A 20,502-nucleotide genomic window follows, 5' to 3' on the forward strand; every position below is an offset into this window, starting at 1 on the left:
GCCACCCCCAGGCAGAGTCAGAGGCACTGGGAGTCTAGACAGGCTTCCGAAGCAGGACGGAGCCTAAGGGCGTGCTTGTGTTCTGACCCCAGGCGCTGCCAGGTCCTTCCCTCCGCCCGGGGGCCTGACCTTCTCCTGCTGGTTCCTGATCAGCAGGCACGGCGCCGTCTTGGAGGGCCACCCCCTGCGCTTCCTGACCCTGGTGCGCCACCTGGCCCGGACTGAGCAGCCCTTCGTCTGCTTCTCCGTCAGCCTCTGCCCGGATGACCTCTCCCTGGTTGTGTCTACAGAAGAGAAAGAGTTTCAGCCCTTGGGTAAGGTGTCGGGGGCCAGTGCTGCTTGGCCCACACTTGGGGGAAATGCGGCTGAGTCAGCAGCTCTTGACATAAGAGTCCAGGCGCCCACATTCCCTCAGTAGTGCTGGTGGCTCGTCCTGGCCCTGCCCTTTAGAGCTCAGCCTGGCTTTCCAAGCTCACCTGCCTTCAATGGCCCGAACCGGCCTGCGATGGCTAAGGCCAGTGTGTTATGGCTGCCCCTGCTCTGGTGTGCCAGAGAGGGTCCCTGTTGCAGAGTGAGACACCAGAAGGCCCAGAGACTGGCTTGGCATCCTTCACACAGGGCACGGCTGCCTAGGCCCCCTGCCTCCCGGGACTTTGCTGGCTAACGGGCAGTACTATGGAGACCGTCTAGTGAGCATAGTCCCAGCAGCCTAACGCCTGGGTTTGAACCCTGGCATTGTGATCTGAGGCAAGTTACCTAACCTCTCTGTGCCTCAGGAGGGATAATATAGGAATCAGGATAGCGCCTAGCTCACTGGGCTGTCATGAAAATGGAATGAGCTAATATTTGTGACAGTCCTCAGGACAGTGTCTGGCACAAAGCAGGAGCTCAAGCAATGATCACTGCTGTTGTCAGTGTTTTACAAGGAGGGGCTCAGCCCTGGGTCCACAGGTGCAAGGCCCGTTCTGCTGGGATGCCTCAGTGGGATGCTGCGGGTGAGGTCTGCCATCTGTGTTCTCTTCCAGATGTCATGGAACCCGAGGATGACTCTGAGCCTTCTGCGGGCTGCCAGCTTCGGGTCAGGTGTGGCCAGCTGCTGGCTTGTGGTCAGTGGCACCACCTGACTGTGGTTGTCACCAAGGAGATGAAAAGGAACTGTATGGTTTCCACCTACCTGGATGGACAGGTCATTGGCTCGGCCAAGGTGAGATGGTTCTCCCATGCCTCCTGGCCACGCCACCCCGGAGTGGCCTCAGTTCAGTTCTTTGCTTTCTTTTGGTGGCGGGTTTGGTATCTTATGAAAGCCCCTTGCTGTCCAGAACACTTGGCTGAACTCAGGCATTAAAATCAAAATTGTGGAATAGATAAACAAGATTATACTGTATAGCACAGGGAAATATACACAAAATCTTATGGTAGCTCACAGAGAAAAAATGTGACAATGAGTGTTGTATGTCCATGTATGACTGAAAAATTGTGCTGAACACTGGAATTTGACACAACATTGTAAAATGATTATAAATCAATAAAAAATGTTAAAACAAAGAGACATCTTTAGAAACTAGAATGAAGTCACAGAACCAGAGCAGAGAGTAAAACATGGAAATAAGAGTAGCCATGACAATTATATTGTAAGAATAGTCATAAGAGAGTATAAATCTCCAGACTGAACAAAGCAAAGCTTCTCACATTTTAAGGTGCGAATTCCCCAGGGAGGTCCGAGCAGGGCCCCGGGTCCTGTTTTTCTAAGAGGCTCCTGGGTGAGGCTAATGCAGCTGGTCTGCGCACTACACTTAGGAGCAAGACACCAGATTTTGCAAAGACACCGATGCTTCTTGCCAGGTTTAGAGCAGGAGTGATGAGGAAAGGATGGTCCCCTGCCTAGAGAAGGTAATGGAATGTGAACACACATAGCTGGAGGAAGCATTTCACCACCGCCATTTGAGGTCCTGGGGCATAAGGGGGAGGAGGCCGGGAGCTGAGGACCTGGCAGGCATGGTCCAGCAGCCACCATCAAAGGTCCCCGAGGAAGCCAGAGACAGGAGGACCCAGAAGACCACAGAGGGCAGGTGCAGCCAGATTTTCACCTGGGTTCCAGAGACAGCATCTCAACCTAGGCTGCATTCTAGAATCATCTGGAAAGTCTTCTTAAAGTTCTCTTGCACAAGCTGCACCCCAGATCAAATACAGCAGAATCTCTGTGGGTGGGGTAATTTGGTAGTTTTTTCCAAGTTTCCTGGGTGATTTCACTATGCAGCCAGAAAGGAGACCCTTAGATTAATAGGGTTTCTCATGTCAGTAGTTTGACATTTGGGGCCCAATAATTCTTTGTTGTGGGGACCTCTTCTATGTGTATCAGGACATTTAGTAGGATCTGTGCTCCCCAGATGCCATAGCGTCTCCTTCTGCCCAGTTGTGACCACCAAAAGTGTTTCTAGACATTTCCAAATGTCCCTGGGTGGTTAGTGGGGGGGCGGGCAAAATCACCCCAGGTTGAGAATCATTAGGTTAGAACAACCTAAATTCTGTGGAACACCTGAAGATGAATTTGATGCTATCTTTTGGTAAAATTGTCTTATCAAAAAAAAGCAGTGGTTATCAGAGTGAGTCTTAGGAGCATAAAAAAAGGATCCTCCAAACATACTTTTTTTTCCACAATCATTAACAATTCCTTCCTTCCCTCATTAAATATTTACTGGACACCTACTAAGTGTTAGATATTGTTTTAGGAGTTAGGAAGTGTCCATGCCCACGAGCCAAACACCTAGGAGCGTGCATATAGTACAAAATGAAAGTTACACTTATTAAGCTTGCTGTCACAAGAGTCTCCTTACCCGATGGTTTTTGAGAGGCTTCAAAGAAGCAGAGGTCGCTCTATTCTGCATTGGGTGCTGTCAGGAGGAGAGGCAATTAGACGTCTGTGTTATGTCAGAACTTTTATCCAGGAGGTGGGAGGGGTGGGGCAGGGCTTGAGCTGTTACTGGAGAAGGAGCGGTGGTCACTCAGTATGAGCCAGGATGGAAAGTGTGGTCACTTGTGTGGTTGCCCAGTGTCTTTGTTATTATCTGCGTAATTACAAAGCTGGCTAGTTTTTGTCTCTTTCACAGAATATGTTGCTGTTCTGTCTAGGCTGCTGTCCTGTGAAATTGCTCATGTACCTTGAGGCTAAGAGGTTTGTCCTATTGATTTTTTGACCTTTCTTGCGCCTCGCCCAGGGGCTGGCACACAGAGAGCATGCAATAAACACCTGATGAATCGCCTTGAATTTATAGCCTCAAGGAGTAACGTGGCCTGGCTGGGAGTGTTGTTCAGTGAATTGGTATATGGATGAACACCCAACTTCATGGGGCCAGCTAAGCCAGAGTCAGTCAGCAGGGAGGTTGGAAGTGGTGTGATGCCTTGAGGTGTGCCCAGAGATGCCCAAAGATGCCGTGGAGGATGGCCCAGGGCCAAGTCTGACAGAGTTGACTTTCCAAGATGATTTCACCAAGTCGGGTCAGGCTCAGCATGTGAAATTTAAATGATATAAACGTAAAGGGCCACATTTTGATGCAGATGCCTGCTGGGCAAGAACAAGCTGGGAGATCTTTGGTTGGGAATGATCCCACTAAATAGCTCTCCTCAAATGTTAGAGCCTTGATTTTTACTTCCAAGGGAAGATAAGTTAAATTGAGAAAGGTAGGGAGTATTTTAACAGCTTACATTGAGCAAAACAGTTTAGGGGCATTTTGAGACGTCTTGAGTTTAGAAGTCAGTCTGAATGGTGCAGAGAGTGTGTGCAGTAGGAGTCTGGGAAGAAAGGGGCAAGGTGGATTGAAAGGGTGGGACAGGGTGTTATGTGGGAGGAAAAGTCCCCACCTGAGAGGACAGGAGAGAGGAGACAGCACAGCAGACCTCACTCTAGGCAGACTCGGTGGCTGAAAACTTGGTTCGTTTTTGTTTGAAAATCTTATTTCATTGGTAGAGAGAAAAAGAATATTTCCGAAATAATACAACCTTATTTAAAAAAATGTATTTGTATACATATTCACGTACATAGTAATTTTAGAGTTGTTATAAAAATAATGTAAACACATTTTGAAATAACTGAAAGAGAAAAGAGGAAAGATTACTTACTTTCCTTCTACCTTACCGTCATTTATGCTTTCTTTCAGTTTTTTTTTCCTTTGAAAAAAGAGCTGTGACTTTATTGTATAGAAAAATTTGTATACTGTGTAATTAACACTGTCATTTAAAAAAGTTTTATCTACATGGGCTTTGAAACTATTATTTTTTACTTCGTGATCATCTGTTAGCTATTTCATTGAAATTTTTATTGAGAAAATTGTAGGCTAACAGTTGTTAAGAAAGAGAGAAATCTTGTGTACCTTTTATCCGGTTTCTCTCCATGGCAACATCTTGCAAAACTACAGAATAATATCACAACCAAGATACTGACATTGATACAGTTTATTCAGATTTCCCCAGTTTTACTTGTGCTCAGGTGTATGTGTTTAGTTCAATACAATTTTATCACATGCGTGTGTTCCTGCATCTACACAACTACCACCAAAATACAGAACACTTCCATCACCACAAAGGTCTCTCGTGTTGCACTTTTATAACTACAGCCACCTCCCATCCACACCCCCTCCCCATCCCTGTCCCTAAACTCAGCAACCAGTTATCTAAAATGCTGTCATTTCAAAGGTGTTATATATCTATGGAATCATACAGTACATGATATTTTAGGATTAGACTTTCATTCAGCATAATTCTCTGGAACTTCATGCAAGTTGCTGCACGTGTCAATAGTTCATTCCTTTTTATTGCTGTATAGTATTCCATAACCTGGATATACAACCATTCACCCATGGAAGGCCATCTCAGGTGTTCCCAGTTTGGGGCTATTACGAATAAAGCTGATATAAATGTTTGTGTACAAGTTTTTGTGTGAACTTAAGTCTTCATTTCTCTGTAATAAATGCGTAAGAGCCCGATCGCTGGGTCCCATGGTAAGGGCATGTTTGATTTTACAAGAAGCTGCCCAACTACTTTTCCAGAGTGACTTCCATTTTATGTTCCCACCGGCAATGGACGAGTGGTCCAGTTTCTATGCATTTGGTGATGTCATTATTTTAAATAAGCCATTCTGATGGGCACATAGTACTATCTCTTGTTTTTAATTTGCATTTTCCTTAATAGCTAATGAGATTGAACATCCTCTCATGCTTGTTTGCAATCTGTGTATCTGCTTCTGTGATGTCTGTGCATGTCTTCTGCTCATTTTCTAATTGGATTGTTTTTTACTGTTGAGTTTTAAGAATTTATGTATACATTTTAGATACTAGTCCTTTGTCAGCTGTGTAATTTGCAAATAATTTCTCCTCATCTATAGTTTGCTTTATCTCTCTTTCACATGGGATTTTGCAAAGCAACGGTTTTATTTTGATAAAATATAATTCATCATTTTTTTTTTTTTTGTCTTATGGCTGATGCTTTTGGTGTCAAGTCTAAGAACTCTCTCTGCCTGGTCCTTGCTCCTGAGGATTTCCTTCTATGCCTTTTTTTTTTCCTGTAAGTTTGTCAGTTTTACATTTTACACTTGAGTTTGTGATCAGTTATGAGTTAGTTTTTGTGTGAGGGATGGGGTTTAGGTTGAAGTTCATTTCTTTGCTTATGCATGTCCAGTTGCTCCAGGACCATTCCTTGAAGAGGCCATCCTTCCTTCATTGAATTACTTTTGAACCTTTGTCAAAAATCAGTTGAGTATATCTGTATGCACTTATTTCTAGATTTTCTACTCTATTCCAATCTATGTGACTATCTCCCTACAAATAACCACACTCTCTTATTTATTGTAGCTATGCAGTAATCCTTAATATTGACTTAAGTGTAGTGCCTCCCACTTAAGTCCTATTTTTCGAAAAAGAAGAGTCAAGCTATTTGTTAAGCTACTTGTTTAAACTAATTTAGAACTTCTACCTTCCCATTTAAATTTTAGAATTAGCTTGTCTGTCTATAAAAAGCCTTCTGAGATATGAGAGGAATTGCATTCAGCCGATAGATCATTTTGGGGAGAAATGACATCTTTACCCTGTTGAGTCTTTCTATCCAGGAACGTGCTGTGTCTCTCCATTTATATAGGTGTTCTTTGATTTCTTTCATCATCCTTTTGGAATTTTCAGTATACAGAGCTTACACATCTTTTATTAAGTATTTCATTTTCTCTGAGCAGTTATAAATAGCATTGTTTTTGACTTTAGTTTCTCCACATTCTTTGTTAGTCTGTAGAATGCAATTGATTTTTGTGTCTGTGCATTTTTTACGAAGTTAATGTGACTGTAATACCAAAACTTGGTAAAAAATAATGCAGAAAACTTTAAATCATTTCTCATAGTATCATAGCTAGAGATACTCTAAATGTTAGCAAATCATCTGTAATTAATGTGTCTGATTAGGGTCCATCAAGGGATGTTATCAGTGTTGGGAAATCATTTATTTATTAATTTTTCCTATTTTTTTTAATTGAAGTATAGTCAGTTACAGTGTGTCAATTTCTGGTGTACAGCACTATGTCCCAGTCATGCATATACATACACATATTCATTTTCATATTTTTTTGTTAAAGGTTATTACAAGATATTGAACATAGTTCCCTGTGCTATACAGCAGAAACTTGATTTTTGTATGTTATATATCCTTGCTGAACTCACTTATTAGTTCTGGGAGGTTTTGTTTTGTTTTTTGGTAGGCACCTTGGAATTTTCTGCATAGACATGCCATCTGCAAATAGAGACAGTTTCATTTCTTCCTTTCCAGTGTAATAATTTTTAGTACATTAAACTTAACTTATGTGCCAATATTGGACATGTAAGTTCTTAGTGAAATTGACTTGGGGAGAAAAAAAGATGAACCTTATAGTGGTTCTTCACATTTCTTATCAAATTTGTTTCCAAAGGCACAGGGTTGGTTTTTTCACTTCCACCAGCACTTTACAAACTGTTTTGTGCACTGCCCCTTAGCTTCCAGAGTTTATCTTTGTAATGTGTTTAGATAAAATAATTTTTTTGTACTCTGAGAGAAGAATAGGGTACTTCATTTTATATTTTATGTATTTATTTGATTAATTCTGAGGCCAAACACCTCTCATCCACCGTTCTCCCCCTCTACTCTTTCATTTTAACAGATGTTGTACATTCAGGCCTTACCGGGACCCTTCCTTTCAATGGATCCATCCTCCTTTGTGGATGTTTATGGGTATATTGCTACCCCTCGAGTTTGGAAACAAAAGTCATCATTGATATGGCGTCTGGGCTCTGCGTACCTCTTTGAAGAAGCCATCTCGGTGGAAACCCTGGAAGTTATTAACAAACTTGGCCCAAGATACTGCGGTAACTTCCAAGCTGTGCTTGACCAAGGTATGGGGTGTTTTGATTTGTAATGATCTTGCTGGTATTATTTTTTAAATGGACTTCCAGTTATTTATAGCATATTTATAAAGAATAAATTAAGCACAGGCCAGTCATTAGAGGAGATCTCTGCTACTGGATCGTTATATATTTACGACCCAACAGCAGATGTCACAGAAAAGGAAGTGACAGTCTCCTTTAGATTTCAATTCCAAAGCACATAATGGAGGAAAGAGGGTGGGTAATGCCATGAGCAAAGAAAGAGGGAAGAGAATGAGATAAATAAGTTACATTCCTTTTAATGAAGAAGCTTTTTAACTAAAGTATACTGTTGTCTTTAATTATTAAACAGGCAGACAAAACATCCACATTTTCACTATTGATTGTTGGCTGTTCAAGCAGGGAGCGTTGCTCTCTGTGCTCTGTCAAGTCCAGGGGGTCAGCTCCCATGTGGGAAGGATGATAAATGAATCTATGTTTGGAAGCCTTCATGCTCAGTGAAAGGCGGTTGAGCACCGAGGAGTGTTTCTATCTCCAGGTCTCATGTCTTCTTTGAACTTCGTTTCCTCTGGCAAATGGTGCTGGTGAGAACTACATGAGGAGGTCTGGTCCAGAGCCAAAGTGTCACCAACTCCATCTTCTCACCATGCTTTTCCAGTAGCACACGTGGCTCTTCCTGACTCAGGGACCAGGGCACTAACTCCAGGAGAGGTGTCTACCTGGGACATGCAGCTCACTGAAAACCCTAGGGCTTTGCGTCCAGCATTTTGGTTTTGGGAGCGAGATTACATTCTTGATAGATGTCTCAAGCTTTAACAGCTTCACATCCAGCACGCCTCTATTTTATAGTAGGGTTAATCTTGTGAGATTTCTCCACAGTTTTCTGTTACTGTCAGAAATCACAGGTATACAAACAGACCATGTAACAACATGTGACAGCGTACAAACATGCTCTCAGTGATTATGTTGCCGTGTAGCTGTAGATAGTAACTTTTCGGAGGGTTTGTTTCCATCTCAGGAAAGGGAGAGTAGGAATGATTGAAGACGTGTTGTTTTAGGAGAGGATCCTGGGATGGAAGTGACGCCCCTGGTTGCAGAGGAAAGGGTTTCCTTTGGCCTTCACATAGCCAGCTCCTCCGTCACCAGTGCTGCCGACATCAGAACCGCGTACAATGAGGTGGACAGCCGCCTGATTGCTAAAGAGGTACGCCTTCTGATTTCACTTGCTGCTCCTCTTTGGGATCACGGTCTCATGGTTTGCATCCGTGGCTTCTGGTGATTAAGTAAATACTGATTCACATTTGCACATGTGTAGACATATACACGCAGGCGTGCTTCCTGCTTCATTTGAAAATATTCTGTGATTCCCTGCCCTTTTGTACCCCTGCCCCCCCCAGTCAAGACTAAACCTTTCATTTGTAGTTGCTCCAAGAAGAAAGAAAGGGCTCTTCATTCTTCTCAGTAGAACAAGAACAAATGGGATATTCAAAAAACCTGATGACACCGGGCACACTGTTAGGCTTCCCTTTTCTGGGTGCTCCTGACTCCACACCATTGCAAAATATTCCTTGAGTCACTGTGTTTATACAAAACAACAAACGTGCCGAACAGCCAGCAGACGTGTTTGTAGATGAAGATGCCATTCGATTTCCTGTTTCCCAATTCCTGCATAAAAAGCTCTTTTGTTTCTTGTGATGAATTTGGGCTAATTGTTTTATATTCTCTCCACCCTCACAGACGGACGGCCATGTCCCTTTACTGAGGTGGTGGGATCAGTGGTTAGGTCCTCTTAAGCACCAAAGCCGGGTTAGCAGTGCGGTACCTTCTAATGGAGGAGGCCAAGGTGCCCGTCTTCCTGGCCCTCTGAGATCAGGGATGCTGGAGGCCCACAGAGCCGGGTGACCCCGTACTGGGAAGGAGGCAGCCCTGGCCTTGTAGCTCTGTTCCACCTCCAAGAGTCCTCAGGTCCTGGTTGCCCTCACTGGCTCCTCACTGCGAGCATTTGTCTATACTAGTGAGCGCGTGGGACACTGGTGGCATGATCGTATGACTGAAGCTGCTCCCTTAGGATTAAGCCAGAACCTGGGAGACCAGACAGGAGAACCTGAATTTTGGCTTGAGTCCCCCTGACACCGGTTCAGTTATTAACTCATCCCCTGACTGACACTCACTGAGTGCCAGGCCTCTGGGTGCCCACCCTCCAGGAGCTCATGAACAAGACCTTCTCCTTCCCAGGACAGCTTCCTAGGACTCACTGTTGCCAATTTCTCTAGATGAACATTTCGTCCCGCGACAATACCACGCCTGTGTTCTTGCTAAGAAATTGTGCTGGTCACCTCTCCGGGTCTCTTCGAACTATTGGAGCCGTGGCTGTGGGCCAGCTAGGTATGAGCCATTACTGCCCTTTGGGAAGAAGGGCTTGTGGCTGTCATCACTCGTGCAGCCTGAAATTGTGGAGCAGCAGGTGGGACAGGGTGGGCTAGGGAACCAAAACAGTGAGGGTGAGAGGTGGGGAGTTAGCCACACCCGAGAGTCAGCCTCCCTGCAGAGGTCAGTTCATGGAGCTGACGCTGACAGCTGGCAGTGCGCTCGCTACTAAGCAGGCTGGCGTCTGTGTACAGCGGAGCCTCGCTAGTGAGTGTAGCGGGTCCTTTGAGCAGAGGCAATGGTTGTAGTTGTTGGGATGGATACAACAGCCAGTGACTGTTGGTTGCCTTGCAGTCAGGCAAGAGCAAAGCCACGAGCTGGTGCAAGGTCCCTCCTCAGAGGATCTGGAGGGCAGACAAGAGCTGGAAGTTGTCAGCAGCCAGTAGACTGAGGCTCAGAGGGCATCTGGCTCAGCTGGCACTCTGGATGGTGATCTGAACCCCCCTGGGCTATTTCAGCCTTCTGGTGACCCAGAAAGGACTCAGCACAGGCTCTCTCAGTGAACCTAAAACTTTCACAGCCCCTGCTCTTCCTCCCAGCCTGTCCCCTGTGCACAGCGCCCTCTGCTGGGAGGGGATGATGCCGCTGACAGCTCTTGCATGGGCAGTGCCACTGTACTGAAGAATGCCCTTTGTCCCACACAGGGGTAAGGGTGTTCCACTCCAGCCCTGCGGCCAGCAGCCTGGACTTCATTGGCGGGCCCGCCATCCTCCTGGGTCTCATTTCCTTAGCGACGGATGACCACACCATGTACGCGGCTGTGAAAGTCCTGCACTCAGTCCTGACCAGCAATGTCATGTGTGACCGCCTGATGCAGCACATCTGTGGGTACCAGGTAATCCCACCCTCCCATCTGAGCCTGAAACACCCCCTGAAAGGCTGTCATCCCCGAGGATCAGGGACGGGCTTTGCTGGCCCAAGTGGACATTCCTTCCAGTGTGACTTCTGGAGAAGGGAAACTGAAAGTCCCTGGGTCCTGAGACCAGTGTTGTCAGAGCGGAGGGCCAGGTGACAGGCAGCCAGAGTGAGGCTCTGACCAGAATGAGATACTCACCTGTCTGTGGCTACCGGCACCTTTTCACTGATGAATTCAGAATCATTTGCAGTCCCCACACTTTGCTTGCATCTAGCATGTGGCTAAGAGCCCAGACCGTGTAACAAGAGTGCTGGGTTGGAATCAAGCGTCTTCCTCTAACTTGCTATTTAACCTTGCGTGAGTTAATTTCCCTCTCTGTCTCAGTCCCCATGTCTACGGTGTGAGCTGTCATACTTCCTAGATCAGGGGGTTGCAGTGAGGACTGGATGTTAATATGAGTGAGGGGCTTAGAATTAGGTCTGGTTCAGTGTAAGTGCCCTGTAAATGTTGGCCACCTCTAGTTCTTCATCTCTCTGTGCCTCAGTTCTCCTCTGTGTCGAATGGGAATGAAAACAGTGGCTATTTTTTCCGATCGCGGTAACTGAGTTAACACATGCTGAGCGCTTGGAAGTGGGCCTGCTCAGAGTCACCACTGTGCGCATGTTCACTGTGACTTTTAGTGATATTTACTGTTCGTAACGTCAGACAAGATGCAGACACTGCCCTCAAGGAATACCTTGCTGTGGCTGGGAAGCAGCTAAGAAAGGAATCCTGAAGGCCAGGACTCGGGTCAAAGTCTAGGCAAGGTCCCTGGGGCACAAAACTGCAGGTTCCTCCTGGGCACAGTGAGGGCAGGCTGAGAAAGCCTCCCTCCCCCCAGTCAGGGTCTGAGAGGACAGCTGTATGGTGTCGTGTCGGGCACACCCCCTCCCACCCGGAGCCCCGCCACAGCCGGACAGCGGCCCCCTCCCTCCTGCCTCTCCCTTGACGCCCACCAAGGCCAGTCACAGGTCTACATCACGGACCCGAGGATGCCTCTGCCTTGTGCAAACCCTTCAAAGATGTCTGGTCATTGATACAATATCCCAAACTCCTAAAGGCCTTTCTAACTGGCCACCACCCTGTCCTTCCAGCCCCACCTCCCACCCAGCCAATGTTTCCCACCCTGCACTCCTGCTCCCCAAGTCCCATGTGGTCCGAATCACTAAGCACATCGCCTGACTTTGTGTCCCTTGCGACTCTCAGCTTGTCGACCATCTTCCCCAGGTACATACACTCCTCATCTTCCCAGGTCAAGCTCCGATTGCAGGGGGACACCTCCCCCATCTCCCAGCCCCCGTGGCGCTGTGTGTATGCCCAGTAATGATCCAGAGGGACGGGAATTTCTTCTTCCTTGCCCATGAATTACTGAGACCAAAAAGACACTCAGTAAATAATTGGAGAATAAATGCACAAGTGTGTCTGGGTTTACATCGAAACTCAAGAATTGAGGCTCCTGGTGTATAACAATTTTCTTTGATTATATTGTCAAAGGCCATAGTGGTGGGATTTGTTCCAGGTCAGCACATGGATGTCCGCTCTGGCTAGGGATGTTAATAATTAGTGTGAGCATTTCTAAAAAGCTACAGAGCAGTTTCTGCTTTCATGGGGTATATCTAGAAGGATAAAATAAGACAAATGCCAAAATAGTTTTAGTATAAATCAAATGCATTAAGTGTCCAAGATTCTCTTCCAGAACCGCCAGTCTCCATGACTTGGTGGTTACCCTGCATCCTCCCGGAAACCCCGAGCTGCACAGAGAGCGGGGGCCTCTCGTGCCCTCTGTTGTCTCCTCACCGCCCAGTGCGGGGATGGCACATCATGAGTTCACGGAGAGTGCCCGTCACAGATGCAGGGTCTTGAGAGCCACCAAGGTGGCCGACAGCACCTGTGGTGGGGGAGTCAAAAAGAGAAAGAGGGTCGGAGGAGGCCTGGAGGACTGGGTTGGCTGAGTTTTTCAGGAAGAGATGGCAGAGGCAAAAAGTGGCCCGTGAGTGGAATCTATTTACTCAGGTCATATTGACTGAGCACCTCCTGACATCCCAGCACAGGGCCAGGCCAGGGACACAGACGGACAAGTGAGTTCAGTCCCGCTCTCCGTGGAGCCGCCTGTCTGACTCCGTCTGTTCAGGCTGCTCTAACAAAGTCCCATAACGGGATGCCTTAGAAACCACAGGAATTTATTTCTCATAGTTCTGTAGGCTGAGAAGTTCAAGACCATCATGCTAGCAGATTAGGTGTCTAGTGAGGACCTGCCTGCTGGTTCATAGATGACCGTCTTTCTGCTGTGTCCTCACGTGGCAGAAAAGACAAGGGAGCCTTTTGAGGCCTCTTTCATAAGGATGCTAATCCCGCTCACGAGGGCTCCATCCTCATGACCTCATCACCGCCCAAAGGCCCTGCGTCCTACTACCATCACACTGCAGATTAAGTTTCAACATATGAATTTTGGGGAGACACATTCAGCTGACAGCATTGTCTAATGAAGAATGTTAGTATCATGAGACATCCAAATACGTTGCGTAAAGAATTAATCAGATTCAGAGATTTGTTGTATGTTTACACATGAAGGCAGAGGAAAAATATTTAAAGCTCTTCTTATGGCTTAAAATAGAAAAATCTCAAAGATTGATGTCTTCTGGGAAAGAGAGCCTGGGCAGTAGTAGAGGAGGTGAAAAATGTCAGGTTTGCATAAAAAGCCAAGGTGATTATTATTTTTTGTCTTCCCTGACTCCACTTTATAAAATAGAACCCCTTTCTTATCTCATCCCTTTCTAGACAGCTTTTCTTGCTGCATTTTTTCGTAATGTGCACACCTGTTGGTGTGATGTATGTGGACTTGTTGCCATGTTTGTGGTCCACGAGGGCAGGACTTGGTCTGCTAGTCCATTGCTATGTCCTAAGAGCTCATGGTAGACGCTAGGTGTTGAGTAAGGATTTGTAGAATGAACCAGTGAGTGAAAACAAGGCTCTTTAGTTAAGTGGCTTGCTCACGAGTGGATTTAATAGTTTTTTAGACATTTGCTCTATATTCATCTGCTGGTTTGCTGATTGAATGTGAGAACATGATGAGAGCCTCACCCTTTCTGTCTGTTATTTCCACCAAACGTAACATCCTCTTGTCAGACTGACACCCAGACAAGTTTTCTAAGCTGGATTTTCACAGCATGATGAAGGAGGATGGAGTTCCAGATTAACATTATGAGCACCTGAGGGACTCAGCACAGGTCCCCCCACAGGGCGGGGAGGAGAGGACCATGGCGGGCCAGTGCACAGCAAGCCTGGATGGAGAGGGAGGGAGGGGGCAGAACTCTGCTGCTCCAGGGAGGGTGGATCTTACCTCAGAGGTGATGAGTGACCAACCATCCAAAGTCTTGGGACAGGGAAATAGAATGAATGATGCTTTAGAATGGCCTTTGACACCAGTGTGGAAGACAGGTTGGAGGGATGAGATGGGAGCAGGAGACAGAGATCGAATCCATCGTGGTACGAGACCGCATCCCTGACCTGGGGAGATTCAGGGTCTTGGTGAGCTGCGTGAGCAGGTAGCTCAGGAGAACGGCCGGTGCTGTGCCCCCGAGTGCGGCCCGCAGGGAGGGAGAAGACATCTGGGACTTGGTGAGTGTGAACTGTCGGTGAGACTTTAAAGGTGAAATACCAAGTGGGGTGCCTGGCTCTGGAGCTCAGGGGGGAGCTGGGCGGGGGGTACAGGTGTGAGTCCTCAGTATCACTGCGATGGTATTCAGCCCAAGGAAATCGATGAAATAACTAAAGAGAAGGAGTAGGGAAAGGAGAGAAGAGGACGGAGGAGGAGCATTGAGGGGTTCACCAGGGAGAGCCTGGAAATAGGGTGAGAACTCAACCAAGGGGGTTGAGAAGAAAGAGGGAAGAGAAACCAAAGAAACATTTTCTCCAGGAATTTGAAAAAAAAGTGTTTTGAGAAGGTGGGCATGGTCAGACAATGCTAAATGCTGATAAATAATCCAGCAAACTAAGGACAGAGATGTCTCTGTTGGATTTGGCTCCTGGAAGGCACTGGTGACCTTTCTAAGGCAGGTGGACAGGAGGAGGAAGCTGCCAACTGAAGGGGGTTGAAGAGAAAACATGACATGAGGACATGGAGCCAAAGAGTGTCGGCAGTGCTTTCTAGAAGTTGACCTACAAAAAGGGGTAGAGAAATGGGGCCTGAACTAGAGGGATTGGGGGGTCAAAGGAGGATTAATTTTAAGAGGAGACCTACTAGGGCTTATTTGTCGGGAAGGACGTAACAGACAAGAGAAAGATGGATGAAGCCGGGAGAGAAGAGTTGTCCCCAGGAGAAGGCGAGGGGTGGGTTCCAGAGGCCGGTTGAGTGGAAGCCCTGCTTATGACGGGAAGGACTGCGCTGCAGGTGCTCGTGGACCTGGTGGTACAGAGCTGAGAGTGTTTGTGTCTGGTGGGGTCTAAATTCTCAGCTGTGTGCTGGGCTGGGTGGTGGAGGGGAAGGGAGGCTGAGGGAGGGAGAGGAGGTGAGAGCATCATATTTAGGATGAGGAAGACCAGCCTCTGAGAAAAACAGTCGGACTCCAGGCCAAACTGAGTACCAGTCTGACATTTGACACTATTGATGTACAGTGAAACCTGTTGGCCCGAGTGATTTTTCTCAAGCAACTTTCACCCGTCCTAATGATGTCCTGGCGGGGAGGGAGGAGTGGCCAGATTTCACATATGCTAAAGAAGTGGCTGGAACTATCTGAAAAGATATTATTTGCCAATCACAATTGTCCTAGTCAGTTTGGGCTGCTGTAACAGGAGACCATAGACCGGGGGGGCTTATGAACTGCAGAAATGAATTTTGTCATTGTTCCGGAGTCCGGGAAGTCCAAGGTCAGGGTGCCAGCGTGAGGCTGAGTGAGGACCCTCTTTCTGGATGCAGATGGCCAGCTTCTCCTTGTACCCTCAGGTGGCAGAGCAGAGAGAGGAAGCACACTCTCTTGTGACTCTCATAACGGCCCTAGTCGCGTCCACGAGCACTCCCCCACCTCATCTAATGGTAATTACATCCCAAAGGACCCACCTCTAAATACCGTCACATTGGGGGATAGGGTTTCAGCCTATGACTTTTGGGAGGAACAAACATTCAGTCCATCACAACAAGTGAGACCTAATGGCACCTTGAAAGAATGGGTCTGAGAGGACAGGGAGAAGGGTGCACTGTGTCATCTCCAGGCGTAGGGAACTGAGCTGTGCGTGAGCTGAGCTGAGACTCCGGGTAAAGCGGTTGAGAACCCAGATGCCAGTGGATGGCAGGGCAGCCTGACTTGTGTGTGAGTGGGGTCAACAGAGACATGCGGCTAGGTGAGTGCCATCTTGTTGGTCTCTGAGAGGAGTGTGGGTCACTGGGGTCCCGTGCCTGCATCCCGGTGTGGATGCCTGCATGTTGCAGGTTTCCCAGGGTCCCACACAACAGAATAGCATGTCTGGTGGCTGCAGCCTGAAGTGAGGCTGGGGTAGCTGGGCTCACAGGCACATGGTGGCTTCCGAGGGATACTGTAGCATGTATGGGTATGAATGTATGGGTAGGGTATGAATGGAGCTAGTAAAGGCAAATGAGAAAAGCACCCAGGACGTAGAAGGAAACTAGGAGAGAGCAGTATCCTGGAAATGTGGAAGATTCAGGAAGGAGCCGGGGGTCCCTAGTGAGAGGTCAGGCTGCACAAGGACTCAGGGACACTGGTGGGGAAGCAGCCACAGAAGCTGGTGTGTGTTTTCCTTCTGAGACCGGGGAACGGAGAGGGGAGCGCCAGAGAGCAGGGTGTTCTCAGGAACAGGCAGGTGAGGGAGAGAGACTGGTGCAGATGCATTCATGACGAATCTGCTTTTTAAAAAATTTTTAATTTTTTAATTTAATTTAATTTTTTCTTATTTAGGTATAGTCAGTTTACAATGTGTCAATTTCTGGTGCACAGCACAATGTCATACATGGATAGACGTATATTCACTTTCATATTCTTTTTCACCATGAGCTACTACAAGATATTGAATATATTTCCCTGTGCTATACAGTATAAACATGTTTTTTTTTTTTTAACCTTTTCAGATAATGGCGTTTCTCTTGAGGAAGAAGACCTCTTTCCTAAACCATCGCATCTTTCAGCTGATCCTGTCCATCGCTGGCACTGCAGAACTGGGTTTTGGGTCGTCTGCAATCACCAACGTGGGCGTCTTCCAGCACATCCTCTGCAATTTTGAGGTAAACTGGAGACTGGTCATTAGCCCTAAAGGAGCTTGTGTGATGGTGCAGAAAGCCTGGTGTTTCCTCTAGACCCAGCAGGGCAGCTTCCTCCAACATCAAGATGGTAGTGAGAGGAAACCACAAAGGCTTTGGTGCTCAGAGGCCATGATTTATAATTAACTCCTACCACTAATGGGCTGTGTGGCCTCAGGCAAGTGTCATGACTTCTCTGAGTTTCAGTCTTCTATATGAAATGGAGACCATCACCACTCCCTCACAGGCTGGTATGGGAGTCAAATCAGATACTATCTGGAAAAGGTTTTTAAAGTTGTAAGCTTCCATATTTATGAGATTTTAAGAAGTACCACTTCCTTTGGAAGGTGCTTTGCTGTTTGTAAATCCAAGTTTATAAATGAGTGAAAGATGCTGAGGGCACATCTGAGACTAAGTGGGGAGGGCTGCACAGAGCTGGGGGTGAATAGAAGCATTCACGAAGCTTCATTTCCTGAGTGACCACTGGGGTCCGGCGCCGGTGTATGTCCTGCAGGCATGGTGATAACCGGGACTCAGACCCTCCACCTGGCTGCCTGGGCCTGGGACATGACAAAGGTGATGCTACAAGGTGCTGGGTGCCAGTGAGGGAGGCACGGGGCATCTGGGGAGTGGGAGGAGAGGACAGTCAGCTCAGCTTTACAGCTCAGTGCTCTGGGGCTCAGTCTGGCAGGATGCATTCAGTGTGGGACCATTCCAAGTGGAGTGGATGCTGTTTACCCGCATGTGGGGATGAGACAAACCATGGGGACTTGAGAGCAGGTGGCTTGGGGCGCCTGCAGGGGTGCTGTTGTGGGTAGAGGTGAGGCTGGAGGAAGGGGAAGAGAAGAGAGGCAGAAGATGTGAACTTGCAGGATGCGCAGTTTAGCCGGTAACTGCTGGAGTCTGCTCAAGGGTTTTAAACACTATTTTTTAATTAAAAAATAATATATGCTTATTATAGAATATTTTTAATTATAGAAAATAATGAAAGACAAACACATTTCTGAGAGCTAGACAATTATTAACTTTGAATGCATCCCTTTTTTGGTAGTTTCTATGCATTTTTTATATATATATATATATACACACACACATATATATACACACACACACATACATATATATACTTATACATACATATATATTTTATCATAGTCACAATCATAGTATAGGCATTATTTTGAAATCCTACCTTTCTCACATAATATAAGCATTAAACAATTTTTTTATTAGACTCTTGCAAGCATTGTTCTGAGGTCAGAACAATAATCTGTCTTGTAGAGAGTTCTTCATCTCTTCATCATTCCCCTACTGTCAGATTCTTAGATTATTCCTTTATTTGTTGTTATGAATGAATGCTAACAGAGGCTGGACTTTTGCGCACACACATCCTCCACTTTTAAAATGATTCCCTTAGAAGAAATGATCAAAGTTGAATGATTAGGATAAAGGCTTTCTAAACAATTTTTAGACTGTTGGTAAGTTTTGCTAAGTAGCCGATACCTAAGGATGTTAACTAAAGAATGACACGTTAGAATTTTATTTTAGGCCTATGACTCTGATGGCAAGAGCTCCAGGCAGGGAGATTGCTGCAGAAATCTAGGTGGAAGATTCTGAAACCTGAATTGTGGCAAGGGCAGTGGGATAAAGAGGACGATCAGTAAGTGTCACAGTTCAGGTTAGAAGCGATTGGGAACCGAATGGCAAGAAAAACACTATATAGCAAAACAAGGAAGGGGTCAAAGCTGTACTTGTAGGAAAATTTGTAGTCACTGATGTATGTATGAGAAAAGAGAACATTTAAAATTAATGAACAGAGGCTGCAGATCAAGAAGTTAGAATAATCAAGGGGGGAAAAAAAGCAAAAACAAAGACACAAAAAACCAAACAAAAACAAAATTCAGAGAAAGAAGGAAGGAAAAATAAAAATGAGAACATAAATTAATTAAATAGGAAAGAAAACAAGCCTACAGAGGATTAACAAGGCCAGCGACTGGTTCTGGTAAAACATACAAACCTGTTGAGATTGGTCAAGTAAAAAAGATGGGAGGCACAAGTAAATTCTATCAGGAAGGAGAAGGGAAGACTAACCACAGAAGAACGAGCAGTTAGAAAGAGAACAAAAAAATGCGATCAGCAACTGTGTGCGATAAATGTGAACACAAAGCTCATTTGAACAATCTCCAAGAAAATTTATTTCCAAAACTCACTCAAGAAGAAATACGAAACTCAGATGGTCCCATAACCATCAAATGAATGGAATCACGGGTTTGAAATCTTACAAACAAACAATATTCACAAAGAAAGTTCAGGCCCAGGGCATCTGTAAGAAGGTTCTACCAGGCAGGAAACAGGCCATTCCAGCCTTATAAACTCTTCCAGAAAATTGAGAAGGGAGCTCTCCCAGATTCTTTTATGAGCTAATCTTAATACCAGAACCAGAAAAAAATACTATGGGAAATGAAAAATTACAGGCCAATCTTACTCATAAATAAAGCTCCAAAAATTGTAAATAAAATGTGATCTAATTGGACCAGGCCAGGATGAACACCCTGGTCCTGGAACTGAAGATAGACTCAAGGTCTGGGCTCTGGGCTCCCTGTGCACAGCAGGGAAGGAGATTTGCACAAAGGGCTTTGCCACCCTGATATACAGGACAGCCTGCCTTGGCCTCATAGCTGCTGCTTCTAAAATGCTACCGCCGTGCTCAGGCAGCTTGGCTCCATGGCATCCTTGCACCAGCCCAGCCCAGGAATTGTCTGTGCAGGAATCCACCATGCTCCCATTGCCTGCTCCTGGAACCACCCTAGGCAGCACCCCGTCCCCTCTCGGAGTAAATGAACTGAGCTGAGTGGGTGCTTTTAAAGCTGAAGTTAAGAAAATAAGCATCCAATAAAAATCCACAAAAAAAAGATGCTAAAAAATAGCCCACAATAAAATGAAGTGAAATAGAATGTTAGAAAGATTGAGCGGAGAGAATTTCAGGAAGAAGAAGGGCTTCTCCAATGTCTGCCTACACCAAGTAAAGTAAGGGCAGGGATGTGTGCGTTGTGTTTGGAGGTCACTGCCAGGCCTAGGAAAGAGTAAATAGCGGGGTCAGCCTGAGGTGAAGAGTGGAGAGCAGGCTGGACGTAGACAGTCAGTGGGCTTTTGGAGGAAAAAAAAGAGGAAAATAGGGGAGAGTTTCAGGACTTAAGACAGGAGAGTGGAGTCTGACTGTAGGCTGAGGAAGGGGAAACAGTGAAAGGGGGGGTGACCACAGAGTACCAGTGGGAGAATCAGCCACTGATGGGGCAGGTCCTTAGAGGAGAGGGAGAATTTGGAGATCAGAGTGGGTTATAGGATAAGGGGTGGGATCCTTGATGACTAATGTGAAGCAGGGAAGGCAGAAAGCTGAGAATCTGGAAGGGGCAGGAAGCTGAGAAGCTGGAACGGGCAGGAAGTTGAGAAGCAAAGAGAAACAGGAAGTTGAAGTCATTCAGATCTTAGGCTTTTGGTCTTTTGAAGAAAGGACAGGCCAGCTCTTTCTGAGAGTGAGATCG

General features: G+C 46.2%; 1 protein-coding gene across 1 annotated transcript in view; it reads left to right on the forward strand.

Moving 5' to 3' along the window:
• Nucleotides 1–20,502, forward strand: part of WDFY4 (WDFY family member 4) — a 267,578-nt gene that overhangs the window by 92,350 nt on the left and 154,726 nt on the right. The window contains 7 exon segments of the mRNA XM_014562645.2: nucleotides 93–314; nucleotides 1,026–1,204; nucleotides 7,169–7,400; nucleotides 8,450–8,595; nucleotides 9,665–9,776; nucleotides 10,463–10,653; nucleotides 16,793–16,945. Of these exon segments, the coding sequence (XP_014418131.2) occupies nucleotides 93–314; nucleotides 1,026–1,204; nucleotides 7,169–7,400; nucleotides 8,450–8,595; nucleotides 9,665–9,776; nucleotides 10,463–10,653; nucleotides 16,793–16,945 (1,235 nt within the window).

The sequence above is a fragment of the Camelus ferus genome, chromosome 11, assembly GCF_009834535.1.
Source record: "Camelus ferus isolate YT-003-E chromosome 11, BCGSAC_Cfer_1.0, whole genome shotgun sequence".
In the NCBI taxonomy this organism is placed as follows: Eukaryota; Metazoa; Chordata; class Mammalia; order Artiodactyla; family Camelidae; genus Camelus; species Camelus ferus.